The sequence below is a fragment of the Alligator mississippiensis genome, chromosome 2, assembly GCF_030867095.1.
Source record: "Alligator mississippiensis isolate rAllMis1 chromosome 2, rAllMis1, whole genome shotgun sequence".
Classification (NCBI taxonomy): Eukaryota; Metazoa; Chordata; order Crocodylia; family Alligatoridae; genus Alligator; species Alligator mississippiensis.
Window position 1 is genome coordinate 275,800,507 of NC_081825.1, and position 27,117 is coordinate 275,827,623.

At 47.0% G+C, this 27,117-nt stretch overlaps 1 protein-coding gene across 5 annotated transcripts in view; it reads left to right on the plus strand.

The window, feature by feature from the left end:
* RIN3 (Ras and Rab interactor 3) overlaps nt 1-27,117 on the plus strand; it is a 151,460-nt gene that overhangs the window by 93,320 nt on the left and 31,023 nt on the right. For 2 of the 5 annotated variants that reach the window (XM_059723180.1, XM_059723181.1), the window contains exons 8-9: nt 2,283-2,414; nt 7,845-8,008. In XM_059723180.1, coding sequence (XP_059579163.1) covers nt 2,283-2,414; nt 7,845-8,008 — 296 coding nt within the window. Of the gene's footprint in view, nt 1-2,282; nt 2,415-7,844; nt 8,009-12,714; nt 12,749-16,111; nt 17,437-23,928; nt 24,210-27,117 lie in introns of those variants that run through there. The other 3 variants (XM_019481656.2, XM_019481657.2, XM_014596499.3) reach the window with 3 other exon arrangements.

The following is a 27,117-nucleotide window of genomic DNA, read 5'->3' on the forward strand; positions in this document are numbered from 1 at the left end:
CTTTATTTTAAAGTCAGATTTTTAAATTGAGAACAAGGCTTATCTTTGTTTGAATCTCTAGTGAAGTATCTTCCTTTGCCAAATGAGAACCAATGTTAACTCTGAATGACAAATAAGGAAACCTGACTCATGGCAAAGACTTGACATAAGTCAGTGGGGAACATTTGAGGAATGGGAATTTATACCATGAAAGGGTAGGCAGACTGTTTGCCAAAAGCAGGCTGGGTTCAATTTCACTATAGTTAACGTCGGGGATAGATTTTGTCTGTGGAACCTCGACAAATGATTCTCAAACAGACATGAACAAGTTAGATAAAGGAGAAAATGCCCATGAACATTTCAGGCAACCCAAGTGATTTCAGAATGAAATCAGAGGGTTTTGGATTGTGAAGACAGCACACACCTGCATACCTGAAAGCTGGCTTGTTAAACAACTTCACTGTATATATTCTGTATGGTATGAATCAAAGGAATGGCAATGGAAAAGAGATGTATATGAAAGTAGGTTGTAGACAGGAAATACAGGCTTCATGCTCTTCCCAGTGAATCTTGTGAAGATTCTGTGTGGATCTTATTTTGTGACATTTGAAATAATGATAGCATGAAATGTTTGATAGATAACTCAAAGGACGGCAGAAGGCAGGACAGGGCACACCTATTGCTCGGAAATGTATCAGCTTTTGTAGGCAGCAGATCCCAAGGAACTGTAAAGACTAAGGGCCATATCCAGTTTGGTCACTTTACTGCAGGTACTTAGGCGCGTGCCCACTGCCATGAATGATTCAGTTTAACCAAATATAGATGCCTCAAATCCTTATAAAGTCAATGGGAAGATTTATCAGCCTCTGAAAAGTGACTCAAAATGCACACAGAAGCAGCCAATCAGAAATGCTAAGTACAGGGATGTGCTTGAACTCCCCTCTATCTCAGGAGTGTAGGCTGCACATAGGGGTTTCTGTTCACTTGGGAGCCAGAATACCAAATTCTTCTGAAATAAGGTGCCTAACCTGAGTGCTGGTGTTGGTTTTCACCTATTGGAGAACAGCCTAGTGGTTAACACCTTCAGCCAGGATGTAGAAGACTTATGTTCCATATTCTCCTCAGTCTCTGTGGTGGGTTCAAACCCATCTCCATCTTCCTGGAAGAGTGCCCTAATTACCTAGCTGTAGAATAGTCTGGGTGAGGGTGCCCCCTCCCTTCCGTTGAAGCTAGGCAACTGGGCAGCTGAGGATACAAATAGGTCATGGGGCCAGAGGAAAAAAGACACAAAGAGAAGGAGCCTGATTTTGTAACCTAATGATGATGACACTCAGCTAGGAAGAAAGGCAATTCAGATTCCAGAGTTGTTTCTCTCTTTTAACCAGTGACTGTCTAATATAAAATACATCAGCACTGCTGAGAAGCAGGAATGAGGTCCCAGGAGTTGTGTTCCTGCCCCCGCTCTCCCCCCACTCTCACAATGGAGAGGCTATATCTCTTGTCTACAGAGTTACCCTTCATTGTTTTATTCCTAACCCCATGATTCTTGCATTCTTGCATACAGTTTTTAGTCCTTCAGGATTCTCAAATCTTCACATCAAGCCTTAGAACAGCTTTGATCACCAACACAATAAAAAAAAACATGTAGTGTTATCATATCGGGACACTATACCTTCCCCTTGGCTCCCAACCTCCTTGGAGAATCCATTACAACTAAGCACACAGGATCTAATCTTTACCTCCTGAGGAAACATAGGAAAGCATGATTCCTGTCCCAAGAACCACCCTGTCATCCTGTTTTCATTATTCTCCAGGGGCTTTTCCATTGTGCAGTAACCCATTGGTCCACAGATAGAGAATGAGAAGGGGGCCCAAGGGAATAAAAGCTTATAATCCATTTTGAGAGCTCTGCTGATGGTATGAACTGAAACCAAACATATTGCACTTCAGAACGGCAGCACCCTTGAGCTTCAAGCATGCAGAGCTTAATCCTCAGCAGTCCCTCAGTACCTCTTGTTTGTATTTCATAATAACCATTTTTGTATTTAGATGATCAGGGATTATGAAATGGGGCCTACTAGAAATGTTGTTCTTGACTTTTTTTTATTAGTTTTTCTGCTTGATTATTTCATTTTCAATTTCTTAACCTCTCTTCATCGGCATCTTTCAGCTGTTAGCCTGTCAGTTGGTATAACCCATAGGAAACTTTCCACTTACTTATTAATAAGCCACTACTTCTGCACTAGGACTGTTACCTTGCTGTGAGGCTTGTTGATACCCATATGTGTTACTCTTTGTTTCAGGGAAGCCTTATGGTGCAGATGACTTCCTGCCAGTGCTAATGTATGTTCTGGCTCGCAGCAACCTCACTGAAGTGCTTCTGAATGTGGAGTATGTGATGGAGCTCATGGACCCGGCCCTGCAGCTGGGGGAAGGTATGAAAGAGCCATCACACATCTGGAACGCTCTCTTTTTTTTAAAATGTACTTCTTTTCATTTAAAAAAAAATGAAAAGTGAATGCTGTGTCAGTAGAACACAATGGGGGCTCTGGCTAGAGTTAGGGATGGCTTCTGGGTGGGCCTCCCTTGTATGCTTTGGCCAGTTTTTACAAATGGGTGCCTAAGTTAAATTCCATAATGAGTTACTAAAATGTCAATAGTGCTGAGAACCCGGAAACACCCTCTACCATCAGTTAGAGGTGCAGGTGCCCAGCTATTCTGAAAGTCAAGGCCCCAGATTGCCTAAATATGGAAATCAGTGGCACCCACCCTTGATGATCTCAGCCCAGATATTGTAAAGTAAGCAGATCGCTGTCTAAAAATAAACTCCTGTGCTACACTCTGTCAATGCTTTCTATTGCTCTAACGAGAAAGAGTTGTGCTACTTTAATTGTGCAGTTTGTCTTTGATTAGGCACAGTGTTCATTTCCTGTAATGTTTATGTAATAAACTAATCCTTTTAGCAGTACTACATAGGTGATACATACCACAATGTAAAGACAGTGAAGTATGGGTAGTAATGGATGCTGGATTTGGATATGGAGAGAATTATTACAGAATAAAATACTGAAGGGAACTATATTATTTTGTGGGATAGATAGAGATTAGACAGGTGCTAATAATGGTTGGGCCCAGTTTTTCCAAATGAAAATTGACAGATTTCTTCACCCAGTAGTTGCTGAAATAACAGCAGGTGATGCTATTTCAGTTTTAGTAAGCAATGAATTTATGACAGAAGAGTTGTTCATGTAAAATAACCAGGGATCAAGCCATCCTAAATTGATTCTGTTTAAATTAAATGGAAAGAAAAACAAAGTTAAGTCTGTGGCTCAGGCTTTTGATTTCAAAAGGGCAAACATAAAGAGACTGAGCGAACTAGATCAGTGGTTCTCAACCTTTTCCAAGTCAGTGCACATTTCACTTTTCTGAATGTTGCAACATCTCCAGTTGAGAACCATGCTTAATTTACCTCACTGCTTCTCAACTGGATGTTCCTGTTTCCCGGTAAAGCTGCTCTGCACACCTGCTACACAGCAAGCTTGTGAAGGGCTGTGGCACACATACGCTTCTCCTGCATTAGGGCTGTCTGATAACCCTAAAGCAGACAGAGAAGCTGGCTTGGGTGGTAGCTCTTTCTGAAAGGGGATGCATAGGGAGTGAGGCATTAACAGTGTGGAAGAGGATTAGAATGCCAAACAGAAAGAACTGAATGGCCTTGAAGATTAGAGTAATAGAAACTGGATTAAATTATTTTGAGCCACAAATCTCATCCTGCTGTGAAGAAATAAAATACAGTCCTAGGAAGTATGATGAGAAGTATTTCTAGTGTAGGTAGATGTTAATGCCCTTGTACAAAGCTTTGGTAAGATTTTATTTAGATTTCTGTGTACAGTTCTGGTTGCCAGTGTTCGAGAAAGATGAATTAAAATTGGAATAGGTGCAAAGAAAGGCTGTTACGATGGTGAGGGGAAGAGAGAGCCTCTTATATGAGGGGAGACCAAAGGTGTTTAGTGAAGTTAAGGTTAGAAAGGGGATATGATGATCATCATTGAGGAGAGGAGAAACACCAGGGAGGAAAAGAATTATTTAAGCCAAGGAACAAATAAAGAATAAATGAGTACAAATTGGACAATACATTTAAGCCAAAAACTAGAAGAAGGTTTCTAACCATCAGAACAATCTGATTCTGGAGCTGCCTTCTTAATGGAACAGTAGCAGCAAAAAACCTAACTATTTTTAAGATGGAGCTTGAAAAAGATGTTACGATATATTTTCCTGCAATGGCAGGGTACTGGACTCAGTAATCAGGGACCAGGAGGTCCCTTCCAGGCCTGGATTCCTATGGAGTAACATTCATTGCAGTAGTGGGATCCCTCTGAAGAAGGACAATTAAATTACTGTTGCTTTGCCTCCTGTGCCAGGAGACTGCTGTGTTGAAAACCGTGTTCTGAACATATCGTCCTTATGCAAAGTGCTTCCCAGACACCATTTGTGTGACCAACCATGAGAATTGTTGTGAGTTTCACTTAAAAAGAGGAAACATTACAGAGAGCTGTCAGAGCAGCCAGAATTGTATGTTGTGGAATCGCCATCTAGTGACTGTTTTGATCATCTACAACTGGAGTTTTTTATTTGAGAATGAGAGGAGATAACAAACTTGGAAGCCAGCAGGACATGTTAAAATTGTGAAGTAGAGATGAGGTACTCAGTACCTCAAAGCTAAACTCCATTTAATTTGGGGGACACAAAGTTGAAATCCTTGGATCTGAGCTTGTCCCTTAATTGTTAACTCTTGATTGGAACCAAGCTTGAATGTGATTATGTTTCTAGCTTTGGTAAGTAGCTCAAAAGATTTCAAGTCTGTCACATTTCATGCCTGAAACTGAACTGATTCTAGTCATGAATCCTTGGTCTAAGCAAGCTCATTTTTGGCTGTCAAACATTACCTCCTTGCCCATATCTAACTTAGGCATGTACTGGGCAAACATGGAAACAAGTGCTTGTGTGTAAATTATGAATTAGCAGACTAAGAAGTGCAGCTTATCCCTGCTAGAGGGGAAGAAACATTTTGTGGCTAAAGCACAGACCTGGAAGTTAAAGTATCAAGGTTATTTACCCAGATTTAGAGATACTGGTTCCTTGGCACTTACTAGCAATACCAGATCTGATCCATGGCCAGGCATCGCTGACTGTGTTGTGGTACAGTCATATCCCAGATGTCTGGTAGCACACTGGTACATTGCATGCTCTGAAGCAAGTGCATCAACTGCTTCACACATTAGGCTTCTTAGGCTTCAGCCCTGGAGGGTCTCCAAGGGCACTCACACACTGAGGAAGAGAGGATTCCCTTACTCGAACTGCCAACAATGAAGGCTGCTGGTGACTCAGGCCCACTTGCTAGAATTCCTGTTCCAGTTTTATGAACAGTCCAGTCTGGCAGCATGAAAGAAACAGTCCCAGCATAACTCTTCTTCACCCACTTGCCTACAGGCTACAAACTTCTACCCTATTGCAGCTTCTTTTGATCCCTGCCAGTTAAGTGCTACTGGTAATCCCCATATAATCACAGGATCATAGGAGAGTAGGCCTGGAAGAGATCTCACAAGGTCATCTAGTCCAGTCCATTACTCAAGGCAGAATCATCCCTGAATAAACCATCCCAGCCAAGTGTCTGTCCAACTTGTTTTTGAAAATTTTTAGGGATGGAGATTCCATGACTTCTCTAAGTAGCCGGTTCCAATGCTTGATCACTCTCATAATCAGAAAGTTCCTTCTAATCTCAAAACTAAATTTATTTTGCTGTAGCTGAGTTCATTGCTCCTATTCCTGTCCCTATAGCCCCAGATAAAAGCTCATCTCCATCCTCTTTAAAAATGGTATTTGAAAGCTGTTATCAAATCCCCATTCAGTCTTCGTTTCTTCAAACTACAAAACCTTAATTCTTTCAGCCTTTCCTCATAAGTCATACTTCCCAGGCCCCTAATCATTTTGTTGCTCTGCATTGGACTATTTCCAATTTGTGCATCTCTTTCTTGAAGTGTGAGGCCCAAAACTGGACAACAGTACTCCAGGTGTGGCCTTATCGGTGCTGAATTGAGCAGAAGAATCACTTCTCTTGATCTGCAGGTGACAATGCTGTTAATACAACCTGGTATATGGCTGGCCTTTTTGCAACAAGAGCATACTGTTGGCTCTTACTCAGTTTGTAGTCCACTGTAACCTCCAGGTCCTTCTCTGCAGTACTGCAACCTAGCTAATTATTCCCCAGTCTGTATTTGTGCATGCAATAATTGCATCCCAAGTAAGGACTATGCTCTAGTCCTTGTTGAATGCATGGGTTGAATGCATTTACACTACTATTGTTAGGTAGGCTCAGCACATGTTCCACTGCGTTTACAGAATGGGGTGAGCCATAAATGGCCAACCTGTGCCTGGCTGCTCACAGAGGGAGAAACCTTTGAGTAATCCTCCTCTTTTTGAGTAAGTGGGAAGGCCCGCTCCATTTCCAGCACTGGGGGCACCAGACATGCCCAAAACAAAAAATATAGTGCCTGCTTTAGCTTGCATTATAAGGCAAAGGCTGGTGAAATTGGTTTATCTCTGGAAGAAGATCCTGTATGAGTTTACAGTGATTCTACATTTAACCTGAAGGTGTCTTTAACAATGCCACCATTGCTTTCATTCATCTATGTTATGGGGGACATGGTCATGCCAAAAAATAGGTTGCAGATACAGGCAGACCTGGACAAGCTGGAGAGTTGGACAGACCAGAACCAGATGAAGTTCAACACTCAGAAGTGTAAGGTGCCCCATCTCAGGGCAAACAATCCCTAACATACCTACAGGCTCGGTGGCAACAATTTGACTTGCACCATGGCCGAAAGGGACCTAGGGGTAGTGATTGACCATCGCATAAACATGAGCCAGCAGTGTGATGCTGTGGCCAGCAGGGCAAACAACATGCTGGCATTCATTAACTGTTGCATTTCATGCAAAACTAAGGAAGTGATACTCGCACTGTACTCCGCACTGGTGAGACCACAGCTGGAATACTGCATCCAGTTCTGGGTGCTGCACTTCAACAAGGATGTGGAAGAACTTGAGGGTCCAGAGAAGAGCCACCCGCATGATCAGGGACTTGCAAGACAAGCCATACAAGGAGAGGCCAAGGGACTTGGGCCTCTTCAGCCTATAGAAAAGAAGGCTGAGAGGGGACTTGGTAGCGGCTTACTGCTACATCAGGGGAGTACATCAAGAACTCCGTGAACAGTTGTTTGCCAGGGCACCCCTGGGAAGACCAGGAGCAATGGATACAAACTCCTGGAAGGCCACTTCAGGCTCAATTCCAGGAAAAAATCCTTTATGGTCAGGGTGTCCAGACTGTGGAACAAACTCCCTCCGGTGGTGGTGCAGTCACCTACCCTGGAAGTCTTCAAAAGGGGACTGGACAGTCACCTCACTGGGGTCACTTGGACCCAGTTGTCTTTTCTTGCCTAGTGCAGGGGGACTGGATTCGATGATCTACAAAGTCCCTTTCAGCCCCTAACAATCTATGAATCTATCTATGGGGAATGACACATGCAAGTCCAGTAGCTTCCATTACCTGCCCAGCTACATGAACCAGAATGCTGTGTACTGTGATAATTATTATTATTTCTACTGATGTAACATCAGGAGACTCCAACAGAAGTCAGAGCTCCGTTGTCCCCCGGTACAGGGAGATAAAACAATCCACCCTACAACACCCATAATCCAAGATGTAGACAATTTGTAGATGTTAAATGAATAGGGAAGCAGAGAGGGTGGAAGGACAAATCAGCAGTAGATTCAGTTATAATGTTGCTTTGGGATCTATCTGTTCCTAGGTTCCTATTATTTAACCACCACCTATGGAGCCCTGGAGCACATCAAAAACTATGATAAGATAACGGTGACTCGGCAGCTCAGTGTGGAAGTGCAGGACTCCATTCACCGCTGGGAGAGGCGAAGAACACTCAACAAGGCCCGGGCGTCCAGATCATCTGTGCAGGTAACTCCCATTAGCATGACAGACAGTCGTATACATGTACTGATGGGGGAAAGTGTTCCTTAACCAATGAGGCAGAGTTTGAAAAAGCTCTATTTAAAATTTATTGTAGCTGCAACAGAAATTAAAAATGCCAGTTGTGATACAGCTGGTAGAAGAGAAGGCATGACTGAAAATAACAGCTAACTCTACATTCTGTTTATTAAGTTTGTGTGATGGGCTACCAAAGGCAGTGGAAGATACTGAGGATGGGCAATCACCAAAGTAACTGGTTTGCCCAAGGCTATTTTTGTTCATACTGGGATGATGCTATAGCATCATGGAAATGGAAGGGACCTTAAGAGGTTATCTAGTATATTATTTTTCACTGAGGTAGGATCCAAGTACACCGGCCCTTCTTGATAGATGCTTGTCTAATGTGCTTTAACAAGTCTCCATTGATGGGAATTCCACACCCTCCCTAGGGATCCCCTCCTAGACAGTTTTCCTCTATGGGCCTTTGTATATGAAACAAAATTGGCTTTTAAAGCACCTTAAATGCCCTTTTGCACTGCTTTGATGACATTGCTGTTTGCATTCTCGGCAGCATATTCCACTTTAATAGTGTCGCTGTTTGCATGCTCACTTTAAATGACTTTGTAACGTAGCAAGATAAAACCTGTTGGAGGAGTTTTAGTTTGCTACCTAACAGAGTGCAATGGTGCACGGGGCACTGGAAGCCAACGTGCTCAGGGAAGCTCAGGCTTGGCGGGCTTTCAGCACACTGTGCACTGTCCCCACCACCTTCTCCCATCACCTTCTCCCGTCACCAACATACCCTGCTGCCTTGCTGCTCTGCCCCAGGGGCAAGCCAGCCATTCCCAGGCAGTCCCAGGTGGTGAGAAGGTAGCAGGGACTTTGCAGGGGTTCTGGAGCCTACATGTCTGTCTCATGGCGGTGGGGGGGGGAGGGGGGCTTGCTGCTGGTGGCCCGAGCGCTCCCTGAGCTGCAGGGGACCCTGGTGCTTCCCTCTACAGCGGAGGCACCCCCCAGGCACAGCTCAGGGGCTGTGCAACCTGGCAGCAGCTGGAGCAAGCAGGCTCAACTGAAGAAAAAAAAAAAGTGGCAAGGAACCTGATCTCTTTTTTTCCCCCCTCCTGGGGCCTGCCTGCCTGCTTGAGCTGTGTGGGAGCCCAGTGTTTCCCTCCACAGCTGCAGGGGGTACAGTGCTTCCCTCTGTGGCTGCAGCATCCCCTGGAACTGCCCGAGCCGGGTGCCATGCCAACGTGTGGGTGCCGCCTGGGGGGCACCACCACCACAGAATGAAGCACTGGAGTCCCCCACAGCTCAGGGACCGCTCAGCCCACTGGCAGCTCACCCTCCACCCCCCACCATGGGAGAGGCAGGTAAGCTCTAAGGATTGGGCCCCTAACCCTTGTATATATGTGACAGGGGTTTGGTTTAGTTCAGTTTAGTTCTCCTTAAACTGAAACAGTGGAAACCATGGGTTCTTTAAAGGCCAGTGTTTCAATTTAGGGAGATCTAAACCGAACTAAACCCCCATCACGTGTACAAGCACCCTATATCTACTTAAATCATCTTTGACCATTAAGCCAAATTTTTATTGTCCCATTTCCAGCTGACATGGGGAAAAACTGATCATCAGTTTCTCTAACACCCTTCTACATATTAAAAGACTGATATCATTTCCTTCCACTTTGTCTTCTCTTTTCTAGACAGAACATGCTCATTTCCTTGAACTTTAACTCCTAGGTCTTGTTTTCTCAACCTCGTATCGTCTGCAATCTTTTCAGCTTGCGCACATCTTTCCTAGTCGGATACCAAACCATTGACAACTACTGGTAGAGTACAGGTTTTCAACAAGTTAGGCACTCACTTTATGGTAATTCTATCTAGGATATATTTTCCTAATTTACTTATTAGACTGTCATATGAGATGGTGTCAAAAGCCTAACTAAACTCAAGCTATATTATGCTTTTCCCCTTTGACAGTTATCTGGTCAATGAAAGAATTTAGATTGTTTTGACATAATTTGTAGGACTGTGTGAAGCTTCAGTCCCTAATTCGATTCAGCAGAGATTCAGCCCGATTTGGTGGCTGAATCTCCGAATCCAAATCAAATCAGAGGACCCTTTAATCTCTCCAAATTGAATCAGAATGCTCTGAATCGAGTCAGAAAGATTTGGCAATTCAGACATAGGCACAGCTTTAAATGTTTTTTCTACGTACTTCTAGGTAGCAGATGGCTTGTGAATGCTGCGATGCTGGGGTGCATGGCGCATCCCACAGAAGCGCAGGGGGCTCCCCAGCACACTCAGCAGCAGACCCAGAAGTGGACCAGAAGCACTTCCAGTCCACTTCCGGGTCCACCAGAGAGCACGTTGTGCCCCCGCCCCATCCCCCCGGCTCAGCGACTGGTGCCTCCTGGGTCTGGGGGGGCACCCCAGAGTCCCTCTGCAGCTGATCACTGAGCCGGGGGGGGGGCACAGGGGGCCACCCATGCGCTCTTTGGCAGACCCACAAGTGAACCGGAAGTACTTCCGGTTCACTTCTGAGTTTACCGGAGAGCATGCTGCCCCTGCCCCCGCGCACTCCTGTGGGACGCTCCATCTGCCCCAGCATCATAGCATTCATGAGCTGCACTGGTACCTCAAGGTATGTAGAAAAAACATTTAAAGCTGTGTCTATGTCTGAATCGCTGATTCTCCAAATCAGCATTGAATCTTCAGATTCAGATTCGGCTGAATTGAATCGGGGATAGTGATCCAAATCAACGAATCGAATTGCTGTCCCCGATTCAGGTCAGATCTGAATCCGAATCAAATAGGGCCTGCTTCACACACCCCTAGTAATTTGTTCTTGATGATTCCATGTTAGCTGTTTTTTATCACTTCAGTATTCCCTAGCTGCTTATCAGTTGTTTCAGAATTTGTCCCAGTATTTTTCTGGTTGTCAGGTATTTTTCTAGGTCTACAATTCCCCACATCCTCCTTTTTCCCCTTAAATATTACATTGGCCCTTCTCTAGGCCTCTGGGATTTCCTCTATAGGCAAGGGTTCAGAAACAGCTTTAGCTAATTCCTTGAGTATTCTAAGGTGAATGTTATCACCCTATTTACTTTGCTGACCTGTTCTTTCCCTATTCTAGCCTTCACTCCTATTCCCTAGTTGAAATTGATCTGGTTAAGTATACAGTCACAGCTTTATTGGTGAAAACTGAAGCAAAGAAGGCATTGGGTACATCAATTTTGCCTGCATCATCCATTACTTTCTCTACTTCCTTGATAAGTAATGGACAAATATCTTTCTTCATCTTCTCCTTACTTCTAATCCAGGGCTATCCAACAGGCAGCCCATACGTTGCATGTGGCCCCTAAAGCATTAACCTGCGGCCCCTGGGCTCCTAGTCCAGAGGACAATGTGTTACTGTTGATAGGGCCAAGGCAGTCTGGGGTGGAGGGGGCAGGAAGTGAATCAAAAACCCTATGTGTCATGCCAGCATGTTACAGTGTGGGGAGGGGCACATGGGACAGTATGTAGAGCTTGGGAGCTCTGGCCCTGGAGCTCGCGGGGGAATATGCTGATTGGTATGGTGGGGGGACACATGGCACAGTGTGCCAGGGTGCGGGGTCACTGACATGGTGAGGGGCACTTGTGTTCAGCCCTTGTGGGATGTTATGGGAGCATGGGGTCCCTTGCCACTCAGAAACTGGACAGCCATGTTCTAATTCAATTTTAGAACCTTTTCCCATTGCCTCTTATGGCCCTCACTAGTTGTAACTTGTTTTGTGCATTAGTCTTCTGGATTTGGTGCCTTCACGCTCACTCTCTGCCTGCATACTCATGTGTGTTTCTGCTTTTTGTTTCATCCCTTTATAGTTTTCTGGTCATGAAAGAGCTGCCAATGCAGTCATAATGGCTTCTTCCTATAGTATGCATCTTTCCTCTGCATTGGGATAGTTCCATTGTGCTTTTAATAATAGTCTCAGTTACTCCTTTATCTCTTAGATTATCATCCCATAAAATACCAGTTCTCCAAGTGTTCAAGCCTGCTTTTTAGAAGTCAGTTATCCTTGTTCTGCTGCTTTCATTCCTTCTATTCTTTCTATAGGGAACTCTCTCATTCTGGAATCACTTAAACCCACATTACCTTCTACCTTTAGCTTTTCAGCTAATTAATAAGAATCAAACAGAACGTAACTGTTACCATTGACACATCCTTTGCCGCCTCAAACAAAAAGTTGCCCTCAGCATATCCCAAGAAGTTTTTGGGCAGGGTGTTTCTATGCTGTTTTTCCAACAGAAGTCTGGTAATTAAATTGCCATTAACATCAGGTCCTGATTTTTTTTAAAGCTTCTGTGAGATACTAAAAAAAAAAGGGTATCACCTGCCTCCTCTTCCTGATTAAACCCTGTGGCCTCATCCCTGATTTTTCCCTTTTTCCCTTAATGTTGAGACATTCAAACAAATCTGCTTCTTATCTCTTCCTCTTCCTTATATCATTAAGCAGCAGGTTTATATCAGCTGTGGCTTTAAAATTTTACTAGATAAGATAGTTGTCTCTGTCTACCTGCTATGGGGAAAAGTGTCCACATCACAGTAAACACTCTCAAAGTTGATACAAGTTAGCATCCATGTTGTTGGTCCAGGATTAAGAGGCTGGGGATGGCAAAAGGGCAGAAAGACTAAGTTGCCTTCTTCTTCCTAGATGTGTTTCCAGGACATTTCAGCAGTTTTCATGGGTAAGAAAACTTCTAGAGTTGCTTCCTGTCTTGTATTCTTAGATAAATGTTCTGTCAATCCAGGACATTCCACAAACACTAAATGAACGTTCATACACTGTTTGCAATACTCTGTGTTCAACCACAAGGTGGCAGCAAAAATCCTTTTGCTCAGGCTTTATGAGCCTCTACATGTGCCATTAGTGTACAACAATAAACTGCAGAGCTTATTGCTTCACAGTTTATTGCTCCTGGGAAGCTCCTAGGCACACCATTTACACATGCGCCCTGACCGTAGCACATTGAGCTGGGTCACAGGCTGGCAGGGAGTCTGGGGGTTCAGCCTGCCAGCCTGGGGCTGCTCCAACTAGGCTCAGTGTGGTGCAGAGGGGCTAGCTGGGGCACGAGGGTGCTTCAGTTTGGGGCTAGCCGTGAGGCAGCCCCTTCACTGAAGCACCCTTGTGCCCCAACCAACTAGGTTGGCATCTACACACGTGATGCTGCGCATGAAAATAAACTCTGGAGCAGGGCAGGACTTGTATTTACAAGTACTAGCCTGCTGCAGAGTTAATTAGTTTGGTGCTCCCTAATAGGGCTACACATGTAAACACTGAGAATTTAATGTGCAGTTAATTAGTCATCGGCAGAGTAAATGTCTCATGTAGACGTGCCCATGGCAATTTATCCAGCATGCACAAGGGAGCACTTAATGGATGTGGAGAAGATGTTCCTCATACTTCCCTCCAGTGTGTAGGTCTGTTTGGCAGTAGGACTCAAGCAATGCAGATGTTAACAAGTGCTCTTCTTATCACAAACAGATCACCTGTGTAGGCTGTCAGCCTTTTACTCTTCACTTGAGCCATTTAAATAGAAACTGGACTATTTCTAGTCCAGAGCACTACAAAAATGTGCTGGAGGGAAGAGCCCCTTCCTGGCAAGGGAATGATCTAGATCAGTGGAACCCATCTCATCTGGCCCCATAGGCCAGGTGAATGGCATAGGGATGGTTGGCAGGCCTGATCTGGCATGTGAGGCCACATCATCTGTCTTTCAGGGCCCCCCCGCAGGTACAGAAATTTGGCAGTAGGATGAGTGGCAGAAGCATTAATTGTTGCAACTCAGGAGCCACAGCAGTTAACATTACCAGCATTCCCCCACCTCTATATTTTCAGACCCATGGAGAGCCCTGCAGGCTGGATGACATGGCTTCGTGAACTGGATCCAGCCCACAGGCCATATCTTAGTCACTTATGGTCTAGATACTTTGCAGTTCTCTAGCATCTTTAATCAGTCCCTTTGTAGAGTCAGGCTTCACTTTTCAGAAGTAAGATCCCTCTATCAGGTCATATGCAAAATAACCTGCAAGATTTCCCAACTTCCCCTCTTCAGTTGTGAGCCAGAATTCTTCCTGACCAAAAAGGCTGCATTATTTTTAATCCTTTTGGATGAAAAGGACGCCTGTGGCTGTGAGTTGCCTAGAACTGTGACTTGAGCGTTCCGTGCGGGGTATGGAATCATTGCTCTCCTAATCCGAGTGCAATTGGAGTCTGTCTCACAACAGCCGTTCTTTCAGTACCTTCCAACTGAAGAAAGAAGGGGAAGACACTATCCCATGTTGTCCTTACCTCACAGAGGTGGGAGGACTGCAATGAAGCAAGTCTTCTCCTAGTCTAGGAGTCCTCTGGTTTTGAGGCAGGACAGGACTTACTCATGCTCATCATATACCGTTTTACTTCCTGTTTTGCTGGGTGGTGTACCACAGGCAAAGGGGAGGGGGGGGGAACTATTTCCAAGAGCACAGACTGCATCGCAGGAGAGATATTCAACAAGGCTGTGACATGTTGAAGGACTTAAACAGATGATTCAGTTCCAGCATGTGAGCAGTCCCACTGCCTTCAATGGGACTAATCACTTTTAATTATTTTCTGCATCAGGGCATAACAGTGAATAGTCTTTGGGGGAGAGCTTGATAGCAGAGGTGTAGCAGGGCAGCTTCAGGCCTGTGGCAGCCACGATGTACAGGGCAGTGCCAGCTGCCTCATGCAGATTGCAGTAGCTACTTTTGTAGCCCCCCAACAAAGATGGTGTCTGTAAGTACTGCCCCAGTCACCCCTTTCAGTTACGCTATTATAGGGTCTCCCAAACTTTAATACGTGGGGCACACTTTTTTCTGGATCAAAATTGGCATCAAACTTGATTTTTACACCTGAAAGATATGTATGTATATATATTTTTTTCCATGATGTATACTGTACATACTGGAATCAAAGACAACTTTGAATTTAAGATGACCCGACCCCCCCCCCCCCCCAGATTCTAGACATGAGTAATTATAAATTTGTTATAATTTTCCATGTCCAAAATCTAATTATTGGAGAGTCACCTTAAATTTGTCCCCTTCACTGCTGCAGTAGGAAAACTGTGGCAAGGGGCAAGAAGTGGGGAAAGCAGAGTCAGAGGAGGTGGGCAGGTGACAGGAAGCCAAATGCAGGTAAACAGGCAGAGGAGAAAGCAGGGGGGGAAGCATAGGTGGGGAGAGAGCAGAGGAAGCAGGCAACTTGCCCTCCTCCACTTCTTGCCCCTGCTGTCTCCCCCTCCCCCCTCCACTTCCCCACCTCTCGTCTCCCTGCCTATTCCCCTTCTGCTGCTTTCCCTACTGATGGAGAGACAGGGTGAGACCCAGAGTTGCTCCTGCCCTGTCTACACTGCAGGAAGCGCCTAGATAGGGAGCATGGTTCTGCTGTGGGCAGATTCCTCCTTCCCTGCCCAGCTCCTCTCCCACCTGCCTTGTCTCCCCTGATGGCTCAGAGCAGGAGCACTCTGCATGCTGCAGAGCCAGGCTCCCTGCATAGCTGCTTACTGCAGCGTGGGACCAGAGTAGCTCTGGAACTCCCCGGGTGCCTGCTACAGTTGCTTATGACTGCTCCAGCTAGGAGCTGCTCTACACGGAGCACGGCTGGCTGGAGATCACAGCAGTAGGGTGCAGATTCCTCCTTCCCTGCCTGGCTCCCTGCCAAGAAAGGAATGGGAGGAGGGAAGCAGGCAGGGATGCTGATGCTGTCCTTGCCCCAACTGGGCTCCCCACACAGCTGCATCTCACAGCTTCCAACTGTGATACTCGATGCTAAGTCAAAGCTTTATTTCTCCCAAGATGAACAGGAGAAAAACCTCGTGTTGGAATCGAGTAAATACAGTAACACATTCCATTCCCCTGCCGGAGTAATTCATACCAAAATCCTACCACTGAAACATCCCTGACTCTAGGGAAGTCTGAATTTGGAATGAACTTTGCTCCCTGGGCCCATGTCTAATATGCTGTCGTCGCTGGTATCTCCTAAAGTCAGAGCCTCAATAGCTAGATCTCCCGCTTGTTTGTCTTGGCAGGATTTCATCTCCATCTCTTTTATGGAGCCCGAGTCCCAGACAAGGACATTGGCCTCCCGGAATGACACGACGGCGCTGCAGCTAGGCCAGCAATGTGCTGAGAAGTTTGAGGTATCAGATCCCCAGGACTATGGGCTCTTTGTTGAGGTGGACAACAGATGCCTGCAGCTTGCTGATGATGCCTTCCCTCATCACATAAAATCCTACTTGCTGAAATTTGAACCCAAGAAAGATTTCCACTTTATTTATAAAGCAAAAGCCAGTGAAGAAACCCAGGTTCTAGTCATCAAAGAGCCAGACTTTTTATAGTGGGAGAACTCTTGTACTGTGTGTGGAGGTATCTCTGAAGGACTGAGACAGGTTATCTCATGAGAGCTTCTGTCACTAACATCAGAAGCTACTGGGGGCTCAGCCTTTTAGCAGGGGAGGGCAGGATGCTAAGTATAGATGCTGTCTGATTCCAGGGCATTTCTCAGGAGAATTCAGCTGTAGAAGTAAATGCAGCTTTCATGGGAATGTTCATACTTAAACTTGAAGTGTTAAACCTCAAAACCTCTGTATGCCAATAGATAAACTCTGCATATCATAAGTAGCCAATGGAGCTTTATGCCAGTTGCTCCTGAGTTTCTACAGTAGGGTGAACAATTGTCCCATAACAACCTGAATGGCAACCTCCATGCAGAGTGCCTGTACAAGGCCTGTGCATACGTTAAGTCCTATTTTTAGGGCTTAACTGGTGCCTGTGCCTAGTGCTGGCTCTCTGGACAAGGCTGAATTGAATAAATTCTGGGCCATGGTTGATATATTCAGTGGCATAGGATTGTGTTATGCAGCAAAACTCCATACATACCTTGGCATCTCACACATGTGAAATATGCACGCTAATACTGTACATGCACTTGTAATCCCTTCTATACAGTACTTTCACTGAAAAATGGAACTTATGCATTTCCACTGGTGCATATTTGCAAATTGAAACATGTCTCTCTCCTATTAGATGTACAGTAGTTTTAATTACATCTGTTGTATGATAATGTCCAGCTAAATGTATTTATTTCCACTTATATGTTATAATCACTGCAAAATAACATTTTAGTTGTGGAGAACTTTATAGCATAAAAAGGTTCAAGTGAAAAGCAAGGCCCAACACAGCAGGCTCTGTTTTATATCAAATGGATCTGTGAAGGGGCTCAAGGTCAAAGAAGTTAAAAAAAAATACCTTTCTCTTTTTACCCAGTATTGGATGCTTCTTTTCCGTGATCTAATCATATCATCAGCCCATGCTGTATTATAACATGAGTAAATCCATACTGTTACAAACTGAACTTGCCAATGCTCCTGCTTTCTCCAGTTCTCTATTCAGGGGTTCAGAGCCCACCATTGAAATCTCACTGCAGGTTTGATTTCCTGTAAAAACATCCCAGTACAAAAGCACATGCCTGCACTAACCTCAAACAGGTTTTCCACCTCCTCAGTGAAGAATGAAAATGGCAGTCGTCGATTTAAATGCAGGCTTGAATCCATCATTGGCCTGATTTCACAGTCTTTAGTCAGGCAAAGTTCCCCTTAATGTTAATGTTCTTATAGGAACCAATTCTCCCTAGGCAAGATGCATGTAACTTCCATTGCAGCAGGGGTATCTGATCCAAGAACCACAGGACCAGGCCAAGTGCCAGGAAAACCCCCCACAAAGTTATGCTTAGAAAAGGGGTCGTTATGCAAGATGCAAGTGATTTAATTCAACTTACTGCCAGCTTCAACTGGCATATAAATGTTTGGAGGGGCAGGAGGATTGACCTGGGTTCCATAATTCCCACCACATTTTCATATATACTTTCAAGGGGCCCCTGCCTTGTATTGGAGTCACCAAGTATAAAAGGAAATGAGGATGGTCCTGCTCCGTGGGGCTGGGAATGTTTACTCCTCTTTCTCTTCACCCCTGCTGCATTGTTTAAACTAAATACTTTTGACTCCTTTGTGAAGTGCTTCAGCCAAACTTGCATCAAATAACTGATGATGCTGTTGAACTTGTTATCGTCTGTTTTATTGAGTCTTGAGTTAATGTTGTTGAGAGAAGGCAAGCTATTCTGGACAAATGAGGAACCGAGAATACATCAAATTCATCGCGTGCAGGACTGGGCTGTTCTTTGTAATGCATCAAGGTCTGACCCAAGGTCTGTGACTCATATGCCATCCCACTCATGTTATGCAATTGGCTGACACCCTCTATTTCTGAAAGGAAGTGTGTATGCATAAATTGAGATATCCCTTGGGATCCTTCAGTTTCAAAGATGCTGCATACCTAGTGATATGTAGCGTACAGACATTGGTGAGCTCCATGGGTGAAATACAAGACGTCCATGCAATGACAGGGTGGCTGAATTTCATGTACTCACTGTGCAGTGGGGAAATGAAATCTCTCTGCCACCCATGGGAGGTTGTGCCCTCTGCAACTGGTACTTCCACCTTTGACTAGAATCCAAGCTGCTGCTCTTCTGATTTCTCCTGGATGGGGATTCCTACCCTGGGATTATGCACGTATACAAACACTCAGTCACTGTAGCTTGCGGAGGCAGGTAAACCACTGAGAGCAAAATATTGTTTCTTTTAATGATAGTTGTGGCACCATATAGTCATTGGTATACACTTGTTTCATTTATCCAGAACAGCCCCCAAACAGTTTGCGTACTTCCTGCAGGTGCTAGATCTGAGAATAATTGCTTGCTACAACCAACAGCAGACAGATAACTGACAGAAAACCATGCAAAAGAGTTTTATGGATCTGTGTATCTTTTTCACTCTAACCATCTTTTAGGATTAACAGTGTCCAGACATGTCCTCATCTGCCTAGCTCACAGGACCTCATGGGACTCCATCTTGCCCCAGAAGCAGTAAACGACTTCACACTGGGCATGTTTACATGAGACATTTACTGCAAAGTAGTCTAATAACACTGCAAAGTAGCATGCCAGTCAAAAACTGTGCTAATACACTACTGTTCATTGCTATTAGGCTACTGCACAGTAAGCATCACAAAAAAAACGTGTGCCAGCACTGCTGCACAGTAACTGTAGTTACTATGCATTTAGTTAGTACTTCATTAAGCAGCTGGGGGGGGGGGGCACAGCTTCGCCGGTGGTGGCAGGAGCCCGGCAGCAGGGAGCAAGGAGTTTCCGCAGACACTGCTAGCACTGGCAGCGGGGGGCTGAGTACCAACCACAGGTCAGTGACTACCTGCAGGCACTACTGGCAGCATAGCCAGGAGCGATTGGGGCTGCCCACCAACACTGTCGGCGGTGCCAGTGGCAGGGTGACAAGCAGCGACCGCCCGTAGGTGCCACCAACAGTATCAGCGGTGCCTTTTTGCAAGGGATACACCGCCGCGTGTAGTGGGGTGCATGTGCACCCGCATGCTCCCCCTACGCGTCATCCCTGGCACATTAATGAACATGTAGATGTGGCCACTGGGCACGTCCACACATGCAGGTAACCAGAAGCAATAAACTCCAGAGCTTACTCAACCCCTCAGTAAATGTCTTGTGTAGATGTGCCCACTGGGAACAATTAGCTCTGCAGCAGTGGACTAATTAGCTTCACAATAAACACTGCAGGTCTACACATGCAGCCCTATTAGGCTGGAGTAAATTAATTAACTCAACAGCAGGGTAGTACTTGTAAATACAGAGCACCTGGACACACGCCCATTGCCTGCTCTGACCCATACTAATTAGCACGTGTCAGAGCAGACTTGATTAATTGAGTCTACAGGAGTGTGCTAAGTAACACTCTTCAGCAGCCTCAGCATCTCATGTATTCAGCGTCCCTGTGCTTCAAAATGGCAACAGTGGCACTTTAACTAAAGCTCATCGAGCAAGCTTTAGTTAAAGCACCCCGGCTGCCATTTTGAAGTGTGGGACACTGAATACATGAGATGCTATGGGTGCATTAATTAGAGCAGCTTCTGAGAACTGCTCCAACTAAAGAACCCCCCCCCCCCCCCAACCCTGGATCATGTGTAAGGACGCTCTCAAGTCCTTTTCTGCTGCAGAGATTTTTAGTCTGCAGCAACGCATGCATACATGCTGCCCTGGCAGGCTGGTGGCATGAGGGTGCTTCAGTAGGGGGGCAGCCTGCTGGTTGGCCCCACACTGAAGCACCCTTACACCCCAGCCAGCCCCTACAGCATGTTGAGCTGGGGGAGCAGCTCCAGGCTGGCAGGCTGACCCACCAGGCCCCCTTTCAACTGGGACTGCTTGGAGCCGATTCAACATCTGCAGTCCTAAACACACATTCAAATGGTGCACCCAGGAGTGATAAACCTTAGAGTAATAAGCTCCAGAGTTTATTGCTTCACATTAATTGCATGTGTAGATGCACCCACTCAATACATTCATATTGGGAAGATTTAAAGTCTAGATTTAACTTGCTAGGCATCTGAGTCTGAAATGTATGTATTTCTTACCAAGTGCTAAATCTGCTAAGTCCCTTCCTTCATCAGGCTACTGGGATGTTCCAGGTTTCTGGAGCAATACAGTGCACACTCAGTCTTTGAAAGACTAAAAATCAGAATTATTTGAATTTAAGTGCAAACTCCCTCTAGCCATCCCAGTCTGAAATTATTTCTGCTGCTTTACAATTACAGGTGAGATCTGAATGCATTCCCAATCAGTTCAATTCTTAACATACTCTTATGCTTAGATGGCATGAGTTCAAGCTGTCATGCAGCACAAGACAGCACAAAAGAGAACATGAGGGCTGTCATAAATGACCTTGTATCTTTCTGTCTGTTCCTATACTTGGTCCTCTTCTGTAACAGGCACTGGGGAATCCCAAAGGGAAAAACTGTTGTGTTCCAAAGCCCTTAACCTGATCAGGGTATCTTTACCCTGCCAAATTCATGGTTAATGAGGTTAACATAAATCCCATTGGGATCAAGATAAAATGCAAAAGTACTGGTAGGAAAGGAGGATATGTTCCACTTGGGGACGGTAAGAGGAGAATAGCCAGACTTCATACTTATTGGGTAAGGGAAATGGTACATGTTTCCTTATTGAACTGATGAGACCTCCTCTTCATTGGAGGGACCTAGGAAATCAGTGTCCACATGGGACTTTGGAGTTGGAAGGATGGGTTATGTTAGATGTTCTGTGACAGTTGTGGAAACCAGGCCCATACTATTACCATAGTCTAGAGGTGTTGAGATTTTCCAACTGAACTGCCTCAAATTTAACACACAGGTCATGATTACAAGATGTAAGTAGTGCTTTTGGAAGCCTACCTGGAAGCTCTTTAAAGGGGCCTAAGTTTTCAGGAAGCTGTAAACAGCTATGCCCTAAAAAAATCAGGTCTCTCTAACCAATCCCAAGTCAAGTGTTCAAACATGGATGTTACTTTTCAGAATCTTGGCCTAAAATGCTATTTAGCTATGTAAATTCCTGGCTTGATTTGTAGAGGTCAGCATATCTCCTATTGAAAACAATGTCAGGCTATTTATTCGCAGGGGTAGGGCTACTATGGAATTGCTTGTGGGTCAGACTGGATTCTAAGCTCTTTGTGAGGAAATTCTCTTATTTCTATGTAGGGCACCTGGATCATTTCATGGCACTATAAAAGATAAAAACCACACAGCAAGCCATACTACAAGATCTGGGGAGATGATCTGAGAGGGAGTAGATACAGAATCCCCAGCCTCTACTTCAGATCTTCCAAAAATAAATCTGTCATCCTAATATAAACATGAATTCTTGCTGCCCCACTGCTTTGCTTTTGATGTCCCAAATGTCCCGTGTTGGCAGTAAATCAGTTTAAGGGCTTGTCTGCACTGGAAATTTACCAAAGTATCTATTCCAGAATAGTGAGGCCTGAAGCTAGTTCACTATGAAACCCTGTGTGGGTTCTTACTCTGGCATTGGATGACTTTTATTTTTGCAGGAGGAGGGTCTAAGATGATGCCCCGCTCCGCTGGTGATACGGCCGGAGCAGAGCTGAGCAGAGCCCATGGCGGGGGTGGAGATGTGGGCTGCCCGCTGTGGGCTCAGGGCTTCCTGACCTCCTGCCCTCCTCCTGGGAGCCCCACACTACCATGGTGAAGTTTCCCCTGCCCACCCAGCAGCAGTGTGGAGCACATCTCCATGCCACTGCCCCCACTGCTGCCAGGTGGGCAAGGGGTGCCTCGCCATGGCAGTGCCACCAGCACAGGGAGCCTGGGGGAAGGGCAGCACGGCAAGGAGCCCTGAGCCTGCAGCAGTCAGCCTCCATCCTCCCACACCCTGCGCACAAATCTGGGGGCCATATGTCCCCTATGCCTCCCTCCCTGGGAGTGTTTGCAGCAGCAGGGAGCCACCTTCCCTGCCCCTTGGAAGAGCTGCCCATGGCTCTGTTCTACTCCCCACCCTGGCCCTGGGCTCCATGCGCTGTCTTGGTTGGGCAATGCCCCCAGGCCCAGCCCCTGCCCCACTCCTTCCCTCACTGTGGGGCTTCAATCTGCACCCCCCCCCCCATAGACTTACCTGAAGGCAGCTGGGGAAGCTGCTCTCCACCACTGCCTGGGGCTGTATTCCTGGCCACGCATGTGTGTACGTGCGTACACATGCACATGGCACCCCCTAAGAACAGAGAACCTGGATCTCTGCATGATACTGGGAATCCAGGACACATACTGTCCAAGAGTTTTGCAGCCTGGGACCAGGACTTGATGTTCCCATTTTGGGACTGACTGTCCCACCCAGTTAGGGATGGGTGCCTCTTCCCTACAGGGGCCAGATGCCCATGTACTTGGCATCTATGACTTGGACTGTCCGCACAGGAGCTTAAACAGCTATTCTGGGACATTTCTCTATTTTAGTAAATCTCTAAGCATGGACAAGCCCTCTGTCACAATTACAAGCAGGATATGAGGACTCCAGACTGTGACAGTGCTTTAGCAATGGCAGAGCATATGAACCCCAACCCAAATGGTACAGGAAAGGCCCTGAGTTCTCTACTGCTTGGCAGCACATCCTGAAGCACCATCCACCTCACAGAGAGTCAGGAAGGGAGGGGAGGGGTTACTTTCACATTGCACTGAGCAAACATCAGGCCAGCGGCACTGCGGAGCACAGCTGCAGGCCCCTGAAGGCTGTAGCAGCAAGTGACTCCTATACGTACTTGGGAGCTCCCGGAGCCATTGTATTTGTAGTACGTTTTTATCTAATCTCTATCAGAGATGCTTAAAGCCTCAGCAGAGGTCAGCAGTGAACTGCCAGATGAAGTGAAATGGTCTCCTAGGTGGAAAGACCAGCTTTAGAGGCAAGAGAAACATCCCTGGCTTCTCATCACTGGGTGCTAACTGTTATTCAGCCTTCACCTGCACTACAGATGGTACTGAAGCAAGCAATTCATCTCTTGTAAACCAAGCACATCCACCAAGCCAACTTTTGATCCCCAGTGAACAGGAAACAAAAGGTTCCATGTTCCCTGCTGCAGGACAGCCCTAGGTCTCAAATGGAGTTGGAAGTTTTGGGTAGCGACTGCGGCAAATGTGGGGAAAAATGTTTACTTTAAAAACTGGTTGTATCATTATGCTGAGCACCTGCACTTCTGCTACTTGCAGTTCCCCTTTCTACTGAAAAGAAACTGAGTGGACAATTTAACAGAAGGAAATTTTCCAGTCTGATGATCCACTGCTATCATTTGATTAGTCAGAGCACCATTACTAAGTGATTCAAGTGCTGGTTCTCACATGATCTGTCAGCAGACGACGTGCAATTCATACCCTTTCAGGAGACTTTACCCTTGGAACAAGTGCAGTTGTGTAAGCCAGTCATTTGTTTCCACAGAACTGTTGTGAAACTGCCTATTACCCAGAAAGGCAAACGGCGTGAGAGAGGCTCGCTGAACACATGGAATTCTATAAAGAAAAGCACATCTATTTTGGATAACCCTTTGCTGCACACAGCTGGGTTAGTGCTGCATCCCGCTGACCCCAGATTCTGAGCCAGCATTAATTTACTGAAACAAACAGGTCATGCAAGGCCTGGATCAAAGCCAACTGAAACCAAGGATTATTCCGCTGAATTCAGTGTGTTACCTGGCATCACAAATAAATATACAGGCTGCATTTTCATTTTTATTGTTGGCACAGGAAAAGGTGAGAAGGGTGCATGCTTCCTAAGGACTGTAAAAATGATCAGTCTTGCTGTTATTACATGTAAACATTGGCAGTGCATCATTCACCCATGCTGCAGTCTTCACTGAAGTCAATGAGACTTTTGCCTGAGTCAGCATCAAAGAATTTTACCTTTGAATTTTATCAAAGCAGAAAGTGTATCAGAGCCGAGTTGTGTTACTCAGGTGCTGCCTGCTCAGGAGAGGTGTTGATCAGCACTGACCTGGCAGCAGCTAAATGCCTCCTGTAGCTCCCGGGCGTGCAGACACTGCTCACATACTGATACCCTTTTATCGGTTGGACATTGCTACCCTTTGGGTGCCTCTACGCATACAGTTAATGTACCCAAATCTTACTGCGCTGTAAATTCAGGCACAGTAAGCCTTGGCTAGGAACACATCTACACGTGTCCTGTTGGGGGTAGATTTGTGCTCCCGATGGGAGCAGTCAGTCCAGGGCTGCACCTGCCCTGCTCTGCCCCCTGCAGCAGCAGCCAGAGGGAGCTGCAGACTTTGGCCACAGCTGCCTAGGTGCTAGGGGTGCTTTTGAAAAGGCTGCCCCATGCCTTGCTCCCTCACCACATGTTTCTCTGGCCTGGAACAGTCTGCAGCCTGCTGGCATAGCCCTCCAGGGCACTGTCCCCAGAGCCTGGCCCAGTGTGCCCTAGCTGCTCCTCACACAGGCCCCAGCAGCGACAACCAGCACTGCAGGCTTCTGCTTACTGCTGTGCTTGCCATGCTCCACAGCTATACTGACCACCACCTGGCCCAGGTGAGCCTCAGCCCCATCCGGCTGACCCTGCTGAGTGGCCACACACCTGGGCTCAGGGCCCAGCCTGAGCCCTGTTGCTCCTGGGCCATCGGCTACCAGCCCCTGGCCCACCTCCCAGACCCAGGCAGGGACGCTGATGACATCCACATGGATGCCACTACAGCCACTGTCCACAAGCTCCTGGGGATTCAGCCCCACCACTTCTGGGCCCAACTTGGCAGCTGGGATTGTTGGCACCATGTCATCCAGCACACCTGGAATGACAGCCAGTGACTGGACTCGTTCTGGATGACCTGGGCCACATTCAAGGAGCTAGTTCAGCAGCTCAGCCTGCACCTGGAGCACTAGCATACCACCATGTACCCACCCCTCCCCTTGGAGACCCAGGTGGCCATCACCTTCCTAAAGCTTGCTACACCCACCAGCCTGTGCTATGTCAGCCACCTGTTCAGGGTGGGCAAGGTGATTGCCAGGAAGGCTGTCCTGGGCAGGGGAGGCATGGCGGGAAGAGGACGCCTAGCTCCAGCAGCACCAGATGTGGCAGCAGCACCAACAACGTATCTGTCCCATGCTGTCCACCCTGACAAGGCCTTGGGTGAGCCATACATCCAGCAGCAGGGGTCAGGTGCACAAGGCACTTTTGAACCACATCCTTCTCCACCCCCCACAGTAGGGTGCCTGGCTGGTCACCCACAGACCCTAGGCCCATAGTGTACCCCCAAGACCACATGCACTGCAGACAGTTTCCAAACACCAATCTTTATTGCCCTCCAGAACACATCAACACACCTGCCCTCTCTGCCCAGCAACAGACCCAACTCAAACCCTAACACCCACCAACCAATAAAGCACCTTCTTCCCCATGAAACTATTTACACTGGTGCATTGATAATTGTTGAGGGGGGAGCTTCTGGAGTGGAGGCACCTATGGTGTGGATCCGGGGGAGACACACCTGGCACCCAAGCTTTTGGTGACACCCACAGGTGCAGATGCCACAATGAGCATGGGTGGCTGGGGGCTGGCCTGGGGGCCAGGGTGGGTGTTACTCAGCCCACTTCCCCTCCTCCGTGGGGTCAGGACTAGCAGGGCCCATGTGCAGATGGACCAGCTCTCACTCAGGGGATTCATAGAGGCAGAATGAGTGGCAGGCAGTGGCCCAGGCAAGGGACCAGACCGCCAAGGGGCCGAGCTCAGGAACTGGGGTAGGGGACCCTGGCTAGTGCAGGCAGCACTGCACTGCCTCCCAAACCCACTGGGGGCTTGGTGCTGGGCTCCAGCTGGCTGCCAGGGGCCACTGGGCTGCAGCTGACTGGCAGGACATTGGGTGGCACAAAGCTGACAGCCAGGGCCAGGACGGTGTTGCGAATCTGCTGATCCTCATCCGTTACCACCACCACCACCTGGGCCACCATGGTGCCCTGCTGGTCCTGGGCCTCAGCCAGCCTCTCCAGGAAGGCAGTAAGCCCCTCCTCGAGGGAAAGGTATGCCTGGTCCCTCTCCTGCCCCCTCACCAGGTTCTGGGCTCACCAGGCCCAAGAGTCCACAAGCTTCTCATCCAGCACAGTGACCAGCTGGTCCAGCAGCAGGATGCTGTCCTGGGTGCACCACTGGTAGAGGCAGCACATGCGGTGGACACTGGTCAATGGTGGCAGCATCCTTGCAGCCGCATCTTCGCCCGTGGCTGGTGGGTCTCCCCCTTGTGCAGCTGCTAGACCTGCACAGCAAGGACACCAGCTTTTTATGAGTGTTTGTGACATTTCAGAGGTACCATGCACTGTACTGCACCTTCTGGCCTCAGTTCAGGGGTCATATGCTCACAGGTGCCCAGGGTCCATGGTAAGTTGGGTGGGTAGGCTCTTACACAGGCAGCCGCTGGCTGAGCCTTCCTTTCCTGCTTCCACAGGGGCTGCTTTCCCCATCCCCTGCCAGCTGCCAGGCTAGCTCTGAACTAACTCCCCACACGCTTCTCCTCCCTACAGGCCAGGCAGTGTGCTCCCATGCCACTCATGGTGCTTGAGTTCTGGGGGTGAGGGGCTCCCACCTGGCTGGGACACAGAGTTGCTGATGCCCCTTCCCTCCCCCTGGCAG